Source organism: Phaethon lepturus, unplaced genomic scaffold, assembly GCF_000687285.1.
Source record: "Phaethon lepturus isolate BGI_N335 unplaced genomic scaffold, ASM68728v1 scaffold16171, whole genome shotgun sequence".
NCBI classification, from domain to species: Eukaryota; Metazoa; Chordata; class Aves; order Phaethontiformes; family Phaethontidae; genus Phaethon; species Phaethon lepturus.
Window position 1 is genome coordinate 15,574 of NW_010515673.1, and position 15,517 is coordinate 31,090.

At 46.6% G+C, this 15,517-nt stretch overlaps 1 protein-coding gene across 1 annotated transcript in view; it reads right to left on the bottom strand.

The window, feature by feature from the left end:
- EPS8L2 (EPS8-like 2) overlaps positions 1–15,517 on the bottom strand; it is a 43,257-nt gene that overhangs the window by 12,296 nt on the left and 15,444 nt on the right. The window contains exons 2-10 of the mRNA XM_010295852.1: positions 14,630–14,694; positions 8,183–8,344; positions 7,101–7,250; positions 6,886–6,965; positions 6,606–6,745; positions 4,356–4,435; positions 3,729–3,855; positions 3,282–3,370; positions 876–950 (exon numbers count right to left, since the gene is read on the bottom strand). Of these exons, the coding sequence (XP_010294154.1) occupies positions 876–950; positions 3,282–3,370; positions 3,729–3,855; positions 4,356–4,435; positions 6,606–6,745; positions 6,886–6,965; positions 7,101–7,250; positions 8,183–8,344; positions 14,630–14,694 (968 nt within the window). The remainder of the gene's footprint in view (positions 1–875; positions 951–3,281; positions 3,371–3,728; positions 3,856–4,355; positions 4,436–6,605; positions 6,746–6,885; positions 6,966–7,100; positions 7,251–8,182; positions 8,345–14,629; positions 14,695–15,517) is intronic.

Sequence of the window (15,517 nt, forward strand, 5' to 3'; positions counted from 1 at the left end):
CCAAAGAAAGTCAATGTACCCCTCCATGGCGTCTACCTCTAAAACTAGGCTACTTCATGTTAGACTTGCACCTCCAAAGTTGTCCTCCATGCCTTCATATGTAGGGTGAGGTTTCACAACACAGATGAACTAAATTAATGGTTTGCTGCCACTTGAAGTACTGATAGTAGTTGATTGGCAGATTTTATTAAGAAAAGGCAAATAGACAAATAAGACATATAGTTCCTGACTAAGTTCTCCAAGGTATAAAATGAAAGCCAGAGGGCAAGCCATCATGCCAAGGGATGGTCTGACTCCCACTGGCAGCAGCTAATTCTTAGATCAGCTCAGTTCTCTCAAGAAACATCAACCTAAATCTTTGAAGACTGGACAGTTCAGAGGAACATAAGAATTTTTCTGTTGGAGTCAAAGCAAGGTCTGATGTAAAAATTAGCTGCTGTTAGAGACAGGATACATCACAAGCTGGCACTTTAAAAAATGGAAAATCACTTGGTATTTCTGTGTCCCTTCTGGCTTCTTTTTCAAATTGGGATTTCTGCTTCCTATTTTCAGTGCAAATACTAAGCCATGTTTGCTTGACGATTGGGCAGATTCCCAATGGGAATCATAGCTGTCTGGCACGTTTGTTCACAGTAAGTCTTTATTAATGGGATGGAAAGATTCATATTTGCTAGGGTTTGTCTATTTACTTCAAGCTGGCTATCAGATCAGAGGCCAGAAACACTGGCATTGTTGCTTCTAGACTTTACTGGGAGAGCTTTAGCCAGTTGTGAGCAGCCTTCTAACTGTTCCGCGTAATCTAGCTGCCTGTAAGTGCAAAAGCAATGTTAGAAATAACAAATGAGTTCACAGTGAAACCTGTGAATAAGATTTACCAGTTCCAGCGGCCCAAATAGGAAATGCACCAACTCTGAAGCGCTGGGGTTCTGGATGTGCTTTCTCAGTTTGGCCTGAAAAGAGAAAGGAAACCCAGTTTAACCCTAACCTGATTTTTGCCTTCTCTTTTCTGTCACATGGAGGGATTGTTGCTGACCGATACTTGCTATAGTTAAAAACACAGGGCAAGGAAACTTTAAACAGTGCACCTGAAATCAGGGAGGAAGAGTAAGTGATTGGGGAGTATGAATCATCCAGTTTTAGATAATTTTTATTTTGTGTCTGTTTCTAAGTGTGTTGAATTTCAGGAGGGGTGGAGCACCTACTCTGTTAAAATCAGTCCCTTTTGAAGCTATTTTGAGCAGAAGCAGAAAGCCTTGGCTTATTTTGAAAGTCTTAGTGAGGAAGGGCCAGGCCTGTTGCTTCTGACTCTGCTTGCAAAGTTGAAAATCCCACTAGTTCCCATGAATGAAAACAACAGAACAAGTGTTTTGCGGAGTCCCTTGGCAAATTGCTGATGGGGAAAAACCTCCACCAAGGTCTTGCCTGCAGCACCTAGAGCTGCCCTGGCCACTAAAATGCTTGGTATTTAGAATAGACTGTGGTGGAATGGAGCAGCAGATGCTTAGGATTACTTTACTGTAAGAATTGCATTTCATTAACAGCGATCAGCTAAGCTGTGGTGAGACACCACTTCAGTTTGTGCTTCCTTTCAGCTCTTTCTTGTGTCTTGTGCTACTGGCATTGCTGCAGTGGAAAACAGCCTCCCTCCTCCCTACTGAAATGCAAAGCATTTTAAATGCTGGTGATTAAACATTAATGTGGAGTGGAAAGTGTGAAATAATTGATGCCAACAAGGTGACTAAATGAAACAGCGCTTCACAAGGACTTTGCAGCCATGTGACATGTGACAGCAGTCCTGGGGTGGACATGGCAGTGCTCCACCACTAATTCCCCGCTCTCCTTCTTACTGGCCCCCAGCCTCTTGCCAGGAGAGCAGCTGCTCTTTGTGTGTTTGTGGATGTGCGGGCAGCAAAGTCCAGGGCCCAAGTGCAGGGAATGAATTTCCTATGTGTTCACTCCCACGCTGCTGACCGGGGAGCAGCAGCGATGCTGAGCTCGGGGGCTGTGAGCCAGAGCATTTGCACAGATCCGCAGAGGGTAACGGGCGCTTGCGGCTGCGTTGCGTGATTGGCAGTGGCCAGGGTAGGGCACTAACTCCAGCGCAGACCTGTGCTGTGGCTGAAGGTTTGGCTGACCGCACTGACTCCACTGTATTTATCTCAGCTGTCTCAGCGGTCAGAAAGGGCTGGGATGCAACAGCCAGGCTGGGTTTTCTTTATGCTTGGAGAATCCTCAGCTGCTTCTTCAGGGAAGCTAACACCTTGCTGTGGATGTGTGGCATAGCCATAGCAGGGTGCCTGATTGGTTTGTGTGAGAGCAGTGATTGCTGGCCAGAGCTGACACCTCCAAGACTCACTTCTGGTCCTAAGCAGGCAAAAATTATGCGTATTTGCCTCTCAAAGAAAAGCTTGGAGTTTGGTGTCCTGCATTAATGTTGTTTACACTCTCTGTGGTTTCCTTACTAATAACTTCTCAGGAAGGATCTTGTTAGGCTGTGTTCGCTTGGCAAGTTTGGTCAGAACAGACAGAATTTCCTTCTGCCTCATTAACCTTCTGGTCTCACATGCTTCACTCAGCAGAGCTGGCAGCACTGGGAACATCTTTATGCTCCCGCTTTTCATTCTCTTCCTAAGACAGCAGCTCTTCCCGGAGAGAAGGAGAGAGGGCAGGAACCTCAGGGCAACGGGGGACATCAGTTGTTGTTAACCAAAGACTTTCCAGGACCTTGGCTGAGGCAGCTTTACAGCTGCTCTATAAGAATTGGATGAGAACAATTTAAAGTAGATAAGACTTATTTTTCTTTTTTTATATTTGCAGTCCTCAGTTTTATGCTTTGTAGGGATAACAAGGACTACAGCTCTCACAAAACTACCCAGATTTTTAAAGGCCACAAGTAGAAGCAAATATCTGGAGTGGGGATGCCTATACAAGCCTTTGCACAGCTATCAGTAAGGTGGGCATGGCAGTTCTTGGCTCTGGAAGCTCACAGCTTCACAAATGTTTTAAGTCAGGTCTGTATCTGAAAAGAGATCCAGGCATTGCAAGGCCCCTGGCTGCTCAGTCCCATCCTGGATTTTATGCTTGTAGTTTCAGTTTAACAACTTGACCCAAGAAACCTGCACAAGCCTGACGAAATGTTCTGGATTCTCAAGAATCTGGAATTCACACCTTTGTCCCTTGATAGTGTTTGCAGTTCAAATTTCACTTTAAATGCTTACTACTGTGGTATATGGGAAAAAGCCCTGTCACTGCATGGGACGAAAATACCCTCTGTGTCTTACCAAGAGGTTAAAAGCCAGTTTGGTTTTCTGGAAGCAGTCGATGAACTCGGCCTCGCTTGGGGGTCTTGCTCGAAGAGTCAGCATGCCCTCTTTTATGAGAAGGTGGAAAGAAAGACACTTTAATTAAAGCATCCCTTTTCAGGAAAGTTTCATCTTGCTGGCATGCAAAAGACACAGCAATAAAGGGTGCTGAGACTAGAACTACTAAAAATCAAGGGTTCAAGAAAACCAAAAGTCTTTCTCTGTGTTGGAGGCTTTGCTAGGCTCTGTGTGCTCTACAAGAGGTCCCCACAGACCAGTGAGACCTTCCAAACTCGTGTAGCTGCTGTTGGATCCATAGCCATGCTGCTGCATCAACCTGGCCTTTCTGGGGTGTAAGCTGAAGTGTCCTCCCAACCTTCATCTGTGCCTGTGTGTTCCCCATTTGTTCTAGCTGTTGCACTGTACCTGCTGGCCCTTTCTTCTTGTTCTTCTTCCCTTTCTTTCTTTGGTTGAGCTGTTTGAATGCCTCTGCAGCCTTCTGAAGCCTGGCAACAAACACTTCAATGTCATCCAGAGTGCAGTTCAGGATTTGCTGTGGAGACAGAAATGCAACAAACCGAGGTGAAAGCCCAAATTGCACACAGCTGGGAAGCCCAAATCCCAGAGCATGCCGGTCAGTCCCTGCTTCATTTCCTGGAAGAATGCACAGGAGAGGGGAATCCAAGCATGAAGTTAAGCTGCATTCATCACTTCCCAAACACAAAGCTGTGCCTGGTTGTGTGCTGTACTTAATCAGTGTGACAAGTGACCCCTGCTAATGGACGTCTGGAAAATAACCCCAAGACTAGACCGTGGGCTGGGGACGAGCAGACCATCTGAAATCAGCAGAGCTACCTCAGGTCAAAGGAGATTGTAACTGACCCAGTGATGGAGCTTTGCTTTTGTTCACCTTATATTTATGAAGGGTAGATATTAGTTTAACAATGACTAGATTATGCCTAAAATGTCTGCTCATGGAGGAGCCCCTTGCTTCCTTCCTCTCTTCTCCCTCTCCTTCATGCCTATTGACTGTGCACCATTCTTGTTACCAACCGTTTCTTTTTCAATCTTCTGTGCTAAAATGGCTCGGGACTCCTCGTGGTCATGAGCGCTGGAGCCTCGTCGTTCATAGTCTGCAAACAAGGGAGGGAGAGAAAAATGTATTTACTATCAGAGGTTGAAATAGGCTCCATTAAATGCTGGGACCCATGGGATGGTAACTCCCAGATTGGTTGTTTATTCTGGGTTATGAGAGCACCTCAGGAGATCAGAAAGGAACAGGAGGTGATCAAAGTTGCCAATTAAATCTTCCAAGGTCACAGCACCTGCCCACCAACGCTCTGTGTCGATATGCTGCCTGTTTTCACATACAAGCAGTGAATCAATCATGAAGAGCATACAGCTGCCAGCTGCAGGCAGAGACCTGCAAGCCCCAGTCCCCAGCTGCTGTGAGTCACTAACTCCTTTGCCTTTGCATCTAGGCTGACTTACGCCTGCAGAGGACCTGAAGAGCCACCATGTGCATTGCAGAGCACTCCACATGTATGTAAAGTGCGATTAGATTAACTCCTACTCTCTCTTCTAACCCACATCTCTCCACAGGCGCCTTGCTTGGCCCAGAGGTACCAGTTTAACTAAATAGTTAAAGAAACAAGACCTGGAAGTGAGTGCAACTGTCACAGGCTAGAAAGCAGCGTGCCAGGAGTTCTGCGTGACTGATGTTTAGGCAGGCCCGTGCACAAATCAGCATTTTTGTACAAACTTGCGTGCGGTCTCTCAAGTGTTTTTAATGGGTATTAAAAAAAATACTTCTGCAATGAAAAAACAACACAGGCACCTCCCAGCTTCCAGAAGACAGTCACTCAGTGAGGGGGTGATATTTTGGTGAGAACAATGGCTCAGGTGGCCTCTTGTGAAAAGAATAATGTGTCAGCTTGGTGAAATGGGGTTTGAAAGGGCTGGCTCAGCAGGTGTTTGGACAGCAGGATTTATAAAGTGGGAGAACTGGGGAAGCAGTTTTGGCAAAGGACTGTGAAAAATGTATGTCATCTTTAAGTGTTAAGATGAGGTGATTAGTTTTGACAGGTTTTGCAGGAAAAGCAATAAGGCGTGTTTCAAAGGAGAAACGATCTCAGCAGTCAGGCATCATTCAAGGCTTTCTCATGTCACCTGCTTTCATGACAGACTCTGTATTCTCACATCCAGAAATCCTGCCTGGCTAAATGCCCTGCTCTGCTGGTGTAAGCAATGGACTTAAAGCTTTCTCCTAAGCATCCTGGGAAAAGCAGAGTTGAGGGTGGCTGTTTCCTGAAAAACTGCTGTGCATCAGAATATAGATATTTATACATAGTCCAGCTCTGAAATATAGATCTTAATTTTCATTATGCAAAGCTGGACCTGAAACAAGCTGCCAGATCAGCTGCTTGGCTTCAGGTGCCATCCCAGGGAAATGAGTGTGGTTTTTTTTCTTTTCAGCTGGTGTTTGGAGTTTCTTATTGTACCCTGATTACTCGTTTTCCTTGAATTTAGAAATTAATCCCAAGAGATGGTGGCACAATAGGCAGTGATTAAAAAGGCTTAAATTTTGCTCATCATTTTAGTCAGTTTGAGGTTTTGTCAGAGAAGGAGCTTATTTCTGTTACTTCTTTCTCCAAAGAGAAATACAAGTTTTTTCAAGCCAGCTCAAACAGGCTGAAGTCAGGATGGTTTTGGAGTAAGATTTTAGATTAGTACATGAGAGAGTACATGAGAGCTCAGATCGGCGTTTCCACGCTCAACTCTAGGAGAATTCATGTAAACTACTTGATTTCTGAGGGTGAAATCTTGGCTCCCGTGAAGTCAGCAGGGCCAGGAATTTGCCTTTCTGACCAGGTCTGTCTTGTCTGTTTAAGATCACCAGTGCCTGGTCCAAATTTCATATGATTGCTCAGTTTCATGAGGGGCTTTTGCCTCATTTGAGCATTTCAGCGTCCCCAAAATTCAGGTGTCATTAAAAGGAGTTTCTAGGAGCCTTGATTTATTGAGCTGTCATTGAGCAGAAGGTGTCTACTGCTAGCCCAGTGTGTAGAAATGTTTGCTGTGGCACAATTTTTAGGCATTTATAAAGCACAGCCAGGGATAAACCAAAATATTGTGCCTTTGGTATGTGTCTGTGTTACATTATAACACAGTGAAAAAACACTGGGCTTCTGTGCACCCAGCAGTATGGGGCCTGAAATGACGACAGGCCATTTCAGGAGGGTCAGCTGTCCAGGCTAACAAATCCCCTGTCCCCACGACAGACTCGCTGAGCGCTCCCAGTACCTGGATTGTGCTGGGAAGGGGGTGCCACGCGGTTCCTATTCATCCCTGAGCCTCGCGTGTCGTGCTGGATTGGGATGGGAGCTGGCCCTTGCGGCGGTGGGAGGATGGATTGTCTTTGCTTGATCTTTTCTTGGTTTGCTCTGCAAGGGAAGCAACGCAGAACAGCCCCGTCAGTGGCTGCCGATCCCGTTTCTGAGAGATTGGTGTGCGAATGCACCATTGTGAATGGGGCGCTTTTTTTTTCTTTTTGTAACTCCCAGCTGTGTCCTGCAGTACTTACTTGAGTGTCTGTGGCCGTATCTTCTTCCCATGCTTGTGGTCTGCCAAGGCACTTTCTATGTCCTCGTGAACCATCTCCGCCTCAAAGATAAAACAGAGATGTTTTTAATGGCTTTCCTTTGGAAAGGATCGAGGGCTCTAAGTGAGCAACGGAAGAAGGGGCTGGCAGGGAGCTATTTTGTTCTGTTTCACACTGGCAAGGAGGGCTTTGCTCACCTCCACCTCGTCACAGTTGAAGAAGTGGATGTCAGGTTTGTGCTGCTCCGAATCCTGACACACCAGGAGGAGTATGGAAGAATAGCGCATCTGATTCAGCACTGTTTGGCAGTGCTGGACTGTTGGCAGTGGGAAGTCCTCCAGCTCCTCCTGGAAGACAAAAAGGAAGGGGTCAGGCAATGGAGACCTATTGAACTGATGGGGAATGGTTCTGTGTACAAACTTCTGGGATCCCTCTTTGAGGAGAGAGACCTGGCAGGACTTGTGCCTCTTGGCAGTGGCTTGCTGCGCTCTTCAGAAGATACATGTCGAGGTTTGCAGAGGGGCAGTGGCTTGGGACTGCGGAATAGGAGAGAGGTGGATAGCAAACAGAGGTGAGCTCTTGTTCTCCTCCGAGTCCTGAATACGGGGCCTAGTGTGAGACCTCAATAACTTGAGCTTCGTTGCTCAGACCATTATCTTACTGCTCTGCTTTACCTGCACCAGTACACTTATCATGCATCCCAGCAGACCACTGGGAGGAAAGATGCTTTCTGTGAGGGGCTTACCCTCCCACTGTCTCCTTGGATGACCTTGGGCTAATATTCTTTAGTTTCTCATTGCTAAAATCAGGGCAGCACCATCTCTCTCCCACTGTCTGGCTGCTCTTTTACCTCAGATTAGGTGCCTTTTGTGTGTGTACATGTATCACCTGCCAAAACGGGGCACTGTTCTTGGGCAGGGAATCCTGCATATTATTTTAATGCAAGTAATAGGTCCTTCCCTCTCTGCTCATCCTTTATGCAGATCTCTGTGGACCTGTAAGTCTGCATCACTCCCACAGAAAGCAGTTTTACTGTTGGCCTGGAGCACAGCTCCAGGTATCTTTCACCTGGCGTATCTGTGCTCTGGAACTGTGAATAAACCATCCCACACCTACCTGCCCTTTGAATTAGAGTCAGACAGCCCCCACACACCCAGGAGTGGATTTTGGTAGTGATTCACCCTTCTTTGGGTTCCTTAGAAATGGCCCTCCCAGGCAGAATGGGAAGGGCACGCACTGCGTGTCAATCCGTGGGTAGCTCTTGCAGAGCTCTGGGTACCTGCGACTCGCAGTCCAGCAAGCGGATGGACTTGTCATTCACTTGCAGCAGCATCTCCTGTGTCCAAATCTTCTCTTTTGAGTTGAGCAAGATGAGTTTTCGGATAGCATCATCCACTGTCACGATGGACTCGCTCTTGTCCATGATGAAGGTGGCCAGGTGCTGAAGTTGGAGGTGAAGGAGGAAAAAACAGGTTAAGAAGCTTTGATGGTGTGTGGACTATAAATCAGTCGTGAAACCAGCTCTAAAGGACTGAACTACTGTTTGCTCTTTTAGAGCACAGGCATGGAAGAGTCGCTGCAGAAGGTGTAAGTTCTGGTTGTAATATAAGCCTCTCCATAGTGGTGAAAGATTAGGGTTTCATAACACAGCAAGAGTTTTCGTAACGAGTTTCACCACTTGCATATTTATCTCATCATATGTCAATTCTAGCAGCTCTGGCCCCTGTCCAGCAGCGCGTGTTTGCAAATGCTTTGTACACGTGAGTTAGTCCTCTGGTTTCTGAAACTGGCTTGGAAGTTTAAATACAGTAGTTAAGCCTCACTTGCCAAGCTAAAAGCACTTGCATTTTGCTTGTCTCATGTAGCAGATCTCCCTGTGTGGAATTTGTCCCAGGCGAAGAGCTTACACAAGCCAGGGGCAAATGTTGGTCCTCTTGTGCTGAGGTGGGATCCACGCGATATGTTGGCTTTGGCCAGGTCCCCTGTCCCAGGTAATTCAACAGGCAGCACAGCCACAGCGGAGACCTTCTGTGCTGCAAAGCTATTTAGTCTGCCAGGTGCTGCAAAGCTATTCAGTCTGCCAGACAGCTCCAAACCTGACGGCTGACTGCACCAGCCCTTCAATCCCCTCATGTTACCCCCCAAACTACCCAAATCAGACCTCAAGGTAGTGAAAATCGGTGTCGCTAACTGTAAGAAGGGATTATTTTTTTTGCTACTTGCCTCTGTTCTGCACTGTGACTTTGCTGGATTACCCTGGTTTTCCTCCCTCCACTTGTCCTATAAACCCAGCCTAGTGCTATTCCCACTACCAGCCTGGCTTCCATGCTATCCTCCCCTCTTGCGGTGCCTTGTGTGTGCGCTCAGGACAGGAGCACCTCAGGTAGGGTGGTAGCGTCCTGGACATGACTGCACTCGCGTCCTTCCCCACCCCTGCTCTAACCTGTGTCCTGAAGCATGTGGCGATCCAAGCCTTGTGCTTGGCACTCGTGTTTGAGCTGCAGCTGCAGGCTTTGGACTGCTCTTGGGGCTCCATGCGAGGGGAATGCTACGCAGGGCAGGGAGGCAGCTGCAGGAAGAAGCGTGTTGTATCCAAATGGTGTGTGTGCCTCCCCAGCAGTGGGTGAAGGCCACTCCAGAAATCCAGGTAACTCATCTCCACTCTGATCAGCAGCCAGTGAGAGCAAGCACCGCTCTCTGTGGATGGGGAGAACATTCGTCTGCCAACAGAGGGGACTGCAAGGCAGGAGAAGCTGCAAGCTTTGCCTGCTCAGAGCAGCCAGGCAGTTGTCCCTGTATGAATGACAGCGCAGCCAGGCCATGCATTCAGGTGACAGCAGGGCAGGGAAAAATTCATGAAGGAAAAGGAAATGGTTCTGTTTCACCTTGTTCCCTCTGCTGCCCTACTGTCTTCCTGGTGAGGAGACGGGAAGGAGGACATGCCTGGCTGGGAAAGCAGCTGAACCCTTTCCCTGTCATAAACAAACTTCCTCCAGGGGAGAAAGCTGGGGAGGTTTCAGGTGGGCAAGTTCGAGGCCTGACCAAGGTGCCTGTGCCACAGCTGGACGTAGGGCCTGCTTCTGGGAGGCTTATCAGGCCAGGTCCCAGCTCTTTTTCTCTTCCCTGGAGTATCTATGGCCCATCCACAAGCATGACACTCTCACCCCACTTCCCCTACTCAGTAGCATTAGGGTAAAAAGCACATTGCTGCTGAATCCACTGTGGCTCAGCTGAAGAGCAGATTAACCTTTCTGGCAGGGAGACCCAGGTACTGTGGGTAGAGGACATGCATTACACGTGTTTACTGTGGGGCTGGGGGTAACAGTATGGCAACGCCAGAAACAGTTCTGCCAGGCATTTAGTGTTTCTGTGGATGGCAGCCGTAGAAGCTCCTGCTTGGGGCCTGATTTCAAAGCAAGAGCTGGAAAAATAGGATGCATTTAAAGCAAGACACAAATTGGAATGTGAAATTTGGAGAGGCTCTTTGCTGTCTTTAGTACAGGGATGAGTTTAGCTGGCTTTTCTCCCTCTGATTGCTTGTCTTTGTGCCTTCTCCCAGTGATCAGACATAACCTTTTTAGGGTTCAGGTAGTTTATTTCTGGTGCTTACTCTTTGTTACAGTGGTGCTGTATCAGGGGTCAGGGTCCAGACATGGCACAAAAAGACAGCAGTCTTTGTCCCAGAAGACTAGCAAGCAAGAGCTACAAAACACAAGACGAGAAGGGGAAAAGGCTGGGGGAAAATCTGTCTGTTCCCAGTAGCTGTCTCAGCTCGTGGGCTGGTTAATAACCCACTGGGTAGTGTCCACAATCAGCATATGCCTCAGAGGGCAATGGAGGAGATAGTTGCTTGGGGAGGAAGTCCTTTTTTACCTGTAAAAGCCCAGGGAGATGCAAAGGGGGAAGCTGGACTAAGAGGCAGCAAAGGCTGACCCTACTCCAGCACCAGGAAGGGAACCAGCACTGTACTGCAGTGGAAATAGGTTATGAAGGGACCTTGGAGAGGCCATGAATGTTGAGGTCTGACACAGACCAGATGGACCTGAGGAGGATCTGCATACTGAGAACACGGAGCGTTGGATGGTTGTGTTGAAGCATGGGCAAGAAATATTGTTGCAATCTGCTCCAGACAAGCTGGGTGCAGGGGGAAAGGCTCAGATTAAAAGCACTCCCTGACAGGCAGAAAGGGCTGAGACTTTAAACATGATGGTTGATGGTGGGAATTAGGGGTGGACAGTGGGAATTAGGGGTGGACAGGATTTGTGGTGACCAATCTGTTGTTGAGGTGGTTGTTGGATAATTCACGAAGACCGGAAAGAGCAGAGAAGAGGATTAACGTCACAGAGTGTGAGACCCAATCCTGTGTTCATAAAACAAAGGTACTGGGTGAGGCACTGTCTAAATAAAACTCCTGGCAAGTATTTGAGCTGAAAGCTGAGATTAGCCATGCAATCAGATATGAAAAACATGCTCAGGTATATGTTACTGTAATTGTAAAATAGTGCATGAAAAGGTATGCACAAAGTCAATATTATCTGTGTAGAGGTGACAAACTCTCTGCTTTCTGAGCAGTGAAGAGAACCGGTTTATCCCTGATGACTGGCACTCTTATCTGCTCTATTATTTTAACTGCCAGGTTTACAATCTTCATAAATTCCTTTGTTGTTTACTGTTAAGTAAATTAATTTTCATGGAGGGGAAAGCTACTTGTCTAACTCAGACTCATTAGAATATTTTTTTCTTTTCCGTTTTCTTTAGATACGGGTGAAGTGAGAGGGAGCGAAGCTTGCTGCTGTCTTTGATTTATCTCATTAAAACCCCTTTTCATCCAGATGGATATTCAAACATAGTAGCTTTGTTGTAAGAATGGGCAATGACTCCATCCATTATTAAACTTTGATCAGCTTATAGATTACTTCAAAGGGTGTAAAATGCCTCTTGTGAGGAAAACTCTTCCTACATCACTGCCTGCATCTGAAATCCTGTTTGCCTTGGTCAAAGTTCAAGGTAGAGGCTCACAAATGGGTGGCATATGGCATAATTAATGAAGAATTCATGTATGTGTCACTGTTTAAAGTTCCTTCTCTGCTGCAATGAGTGACTTTATTTGGTAGGAGTCACTGATGGGGAAGGCTGGCAGGACCACCAATGGGGCAGTTGGCCATCAGGTTAGTTTCTCCGATGGAAACCAGGGCCTCTTTCCAAACAAGCATTTTGAAAAGTCTAAACTTAGTTTTTAAGCAACTGAACAAGCTCCTTTGTTTCTGTGTACTTAAGCTCTGTGCTGGACTTGGGTGTTAACCCAGCAAAGACTCAGGTGTTAACCCTACCTACTAAATATGAACCTCATAAAGTGTCTTCCTTTCTCGCCTTGCCCAGTTTTCAGTGATGAATTGTCCAGCCGGCCTCAGACAGGCACTTCTGTTGCTGTGGTGGCCTGCACTGGCATGTTGTGTCCCAGGAATCGCCGGGCTCAGGATGGCCAGGCTGGCTCCTCTTTTTTAAGTGCATAGTCTGTGACACTGGGAGATGAATTTGACTTTAATGCCTATCATGGTTGAAGGGTTTTGAATTACTTGAGAGGACACAGTAGCTGAGGGAGAGCTGAAAGATAATAGTCGATGTGGTCTCTGTTGTTTGGGCAGATGAGTTCCTGTAACCACCTGTCTGTCCATGCTGATCAAGAAGGGTTTGAAGCATGGGGTGACAAGAGAGACAACAGCTTCTCCATTTCTTGTTTCCTTGTACAGAATTTCCCTCGCCTTTTTAACATCTTTTTTTTTTCCCCGTTCTCCTCTCCCCAATTACTCAACAGTTTAACTTACTGAATCTTGATTATTCAGAAAGGAAATATATTTTTGATAAATGATGGTTTTATATGGTAAAATTGATAAATTTAAAGTAGAAAAGAGGCCCATATGTAATCAAACCAACTTCACATTCTTTAATAATCATTTTTGTCCTCCCTTCTTGTCAACCATTTCCCATCTGCAGGCTGTAATGACAGAAAGTGTCTAGCTGAACGACTGATTAGTGCTGGCTCTACAGCAAGTCCCTGAGACAGTGACCTCCTGAGCACGTGTCACACCTCATAGCAAGAGGACAGAGTTGCTGACCTCAAAATGTCCCCAGACACTGGTCCTTGATGTAGCCCAGCAAGGGTAAGGGGACAAGCCAGTAACTTCTGAGCCTTTGGTACAGGTCGGCACACTGGACATGCAGAAGCAGTGACTGGTCTCTGTTTCTCTCCCCATCCTCAAAGCAGTTTGTCTAATGTGGATGTCTCTCCCACTCTTCAATTCAAAGAAATGTGTGGGATCTAGGGGAGGGACAGGTAAATAAATGGTCAGGGATGGCCTGCGTCATGCAACGTGGGAGAAGCCATCAAAATCTGGACGCAGCTGTGTTATGGGATTTGAGCATGATTCAGAGTTGCGCCACGGAAAGCTGTTTGTAGCCTTGTGGGAGGATCTGTGAGCTATACCAGAGTCTATTTGCTTGGACTTTCAAATAATGCCATACCATAATGCTCAGGGGGATGGAACACCTCTCCTGTGAGGACAGGCTTGAGAGAGTTGGGGTGGTTCAGCCTGGAGAAGAGAAGGCTCCGGGCAGACCTTATTGCAGCCTGCCAGTATTTAAAGGGGGCCTATAGGAAAGGTGAGGACAGACTTTTTAGCAGGGCCTGTTGCGATAGGACAAGGGGTAATGGTTTTAAACTAAGAGCGGGGAGATTTAGACTAGATAGAAGGAAAAAATTTTTCACAAGGAGGGTGGTGAAACACTGGCCCAGGTTGCCCAGAGAGGTGGTAAATGCCTCATCCCTGAAAACATTCCAGGTCAGGTTGGACGGGGCTCTGAGCAGCCTGCTCTAGGTGAAGATGTCTCTGCTTATGGCAGGGGGTTGGACTAGATGGCCTTTAAAGGTCCCTTCCAACCCAAACTATTCTGTGATTCTACTATGGTAACGGGACAACTTCTGCTCTCCAAAGCAAGCAGTTTGAGAGGAGCCATGGAGAAATAAAACATGGCTGGAGAGCTGGTATTGCTTTTAGACAGAGCAGGCAATATGTGAGAGGAGAGAAAGGGGAAGGATCCAGTTCAGTGTGAAACCTCTGACTCTTAGGAAGAAGTGGGGTCAGTCTTGGCAGAGGAGTTGTCTCAGGACTTGTGCTGCTCTCATAGTCCTTTAGTTTATCTCCTCCAAGTGTCTGTGGTGAAGAAATTCCTGTGCTCCACCTGTGTATGCTCTTTACTTCCCTACCCTTTTGTGCTTGAAGGAATCAGATGAGAAGCCCAGTTGACCTCAACTTCAGTAGCGTGTTATATGTGATGGAGAGGACCTGTGTGGTCTCAGCCCTTGGGTCCCGGCTGGCAGGACCATGGGGACCCGCAGCTCGAAGAGGGAAATTACAGCAGATGGCTAAGTCTGAAAGTGTGTTCTACAGTCCAGGAGCTGGATATAGTGAGTGCACCCAGCTCAGGGGGAAGCTCAAGAGGCAAGTTTATCTACAGGCATTGGGGAGCCAGAAACTGTGGTAAAGAAATACGAGGTTTCAAGCAGCTTTGCTGTTTGCCTCTCCCAGGGTGTGAAAAGCAACACTTGCTTATTTTAAGAAGGTTCCCAACTACTCTTTCAGGACAGGACAAATGAAACACATTGCATTACCAGCATCTATCATTGACGTTGGCCTTTCAGCCCCTTAACGTTTCGTTGCATACTCACCTGTACGTGGTACTGTGAAGTCTCATGCATAATGATGTTTGAGTTGGAGTATTTTTTCCTTTGTTCTGCACAAAAAAGAAGAAAACAAGCTTTCATTATAGTGGCTGTTTATCAGTATATCAGGGTCTGAGAATTATAGCGCTCATGATGGTGTGCTGCAGTCTTTCTCATAGTCTCTGAGCTTTCAGCTTCAATTGGTGTATTGGGAATAATAAGACATATTAACGATATTAACTTTTGTCACAAGGATTGGCAAATTGGGTGTGTAGGGTACACAATGCTGCTGATAGTTTGATTCCTGGACGTCAGCACCATTTGTGGAGGAAATTAAACCTCGCTTAAAGGAAAGCCCCAGATAATGAACGATTAGGGAAGCTCTCGGAAGAGGGCTTGGGAGGTGAGGAGTAGGTTGAGAAGGCTGGCAGAAGGCTATGACATTCATGTGGCAAGAATAACAAAATCCAACCACAACCCACCAGTTTGGACATAACAGCCCTTTTAATTGTCCTCCAAAAGAAACCCTTTGCACTACCATAATGTTTTTAGTTGGCTTTCTTGCATTTTCTAAATGCAAGAAAGATTCCTAAAAATTTCTTAGAAAACTAGAGGGCTGTAGTTACAGCAGGAAGGGCTGTAGGGACGAAGGCCAGCCAGTCAGAACCTGAGTTTCTTGTACAGTATTTTTGAGGCAACAAATCTTCATTACTTCCTGCGTTTCTTACTGGAAAGTGGCATTAAAGAGCAATTGGGAAAAAACTGCTTGGAATTTCAGGAGGCTTTTGAATATAATCCTATAAGAATTTGCCCGGCCTACTCTTACTGTTTTGGTACTTGTCCAAGGATTCCTTATAAATACTGTGTTTGAATAGCAGAGGAATAACTATCCAG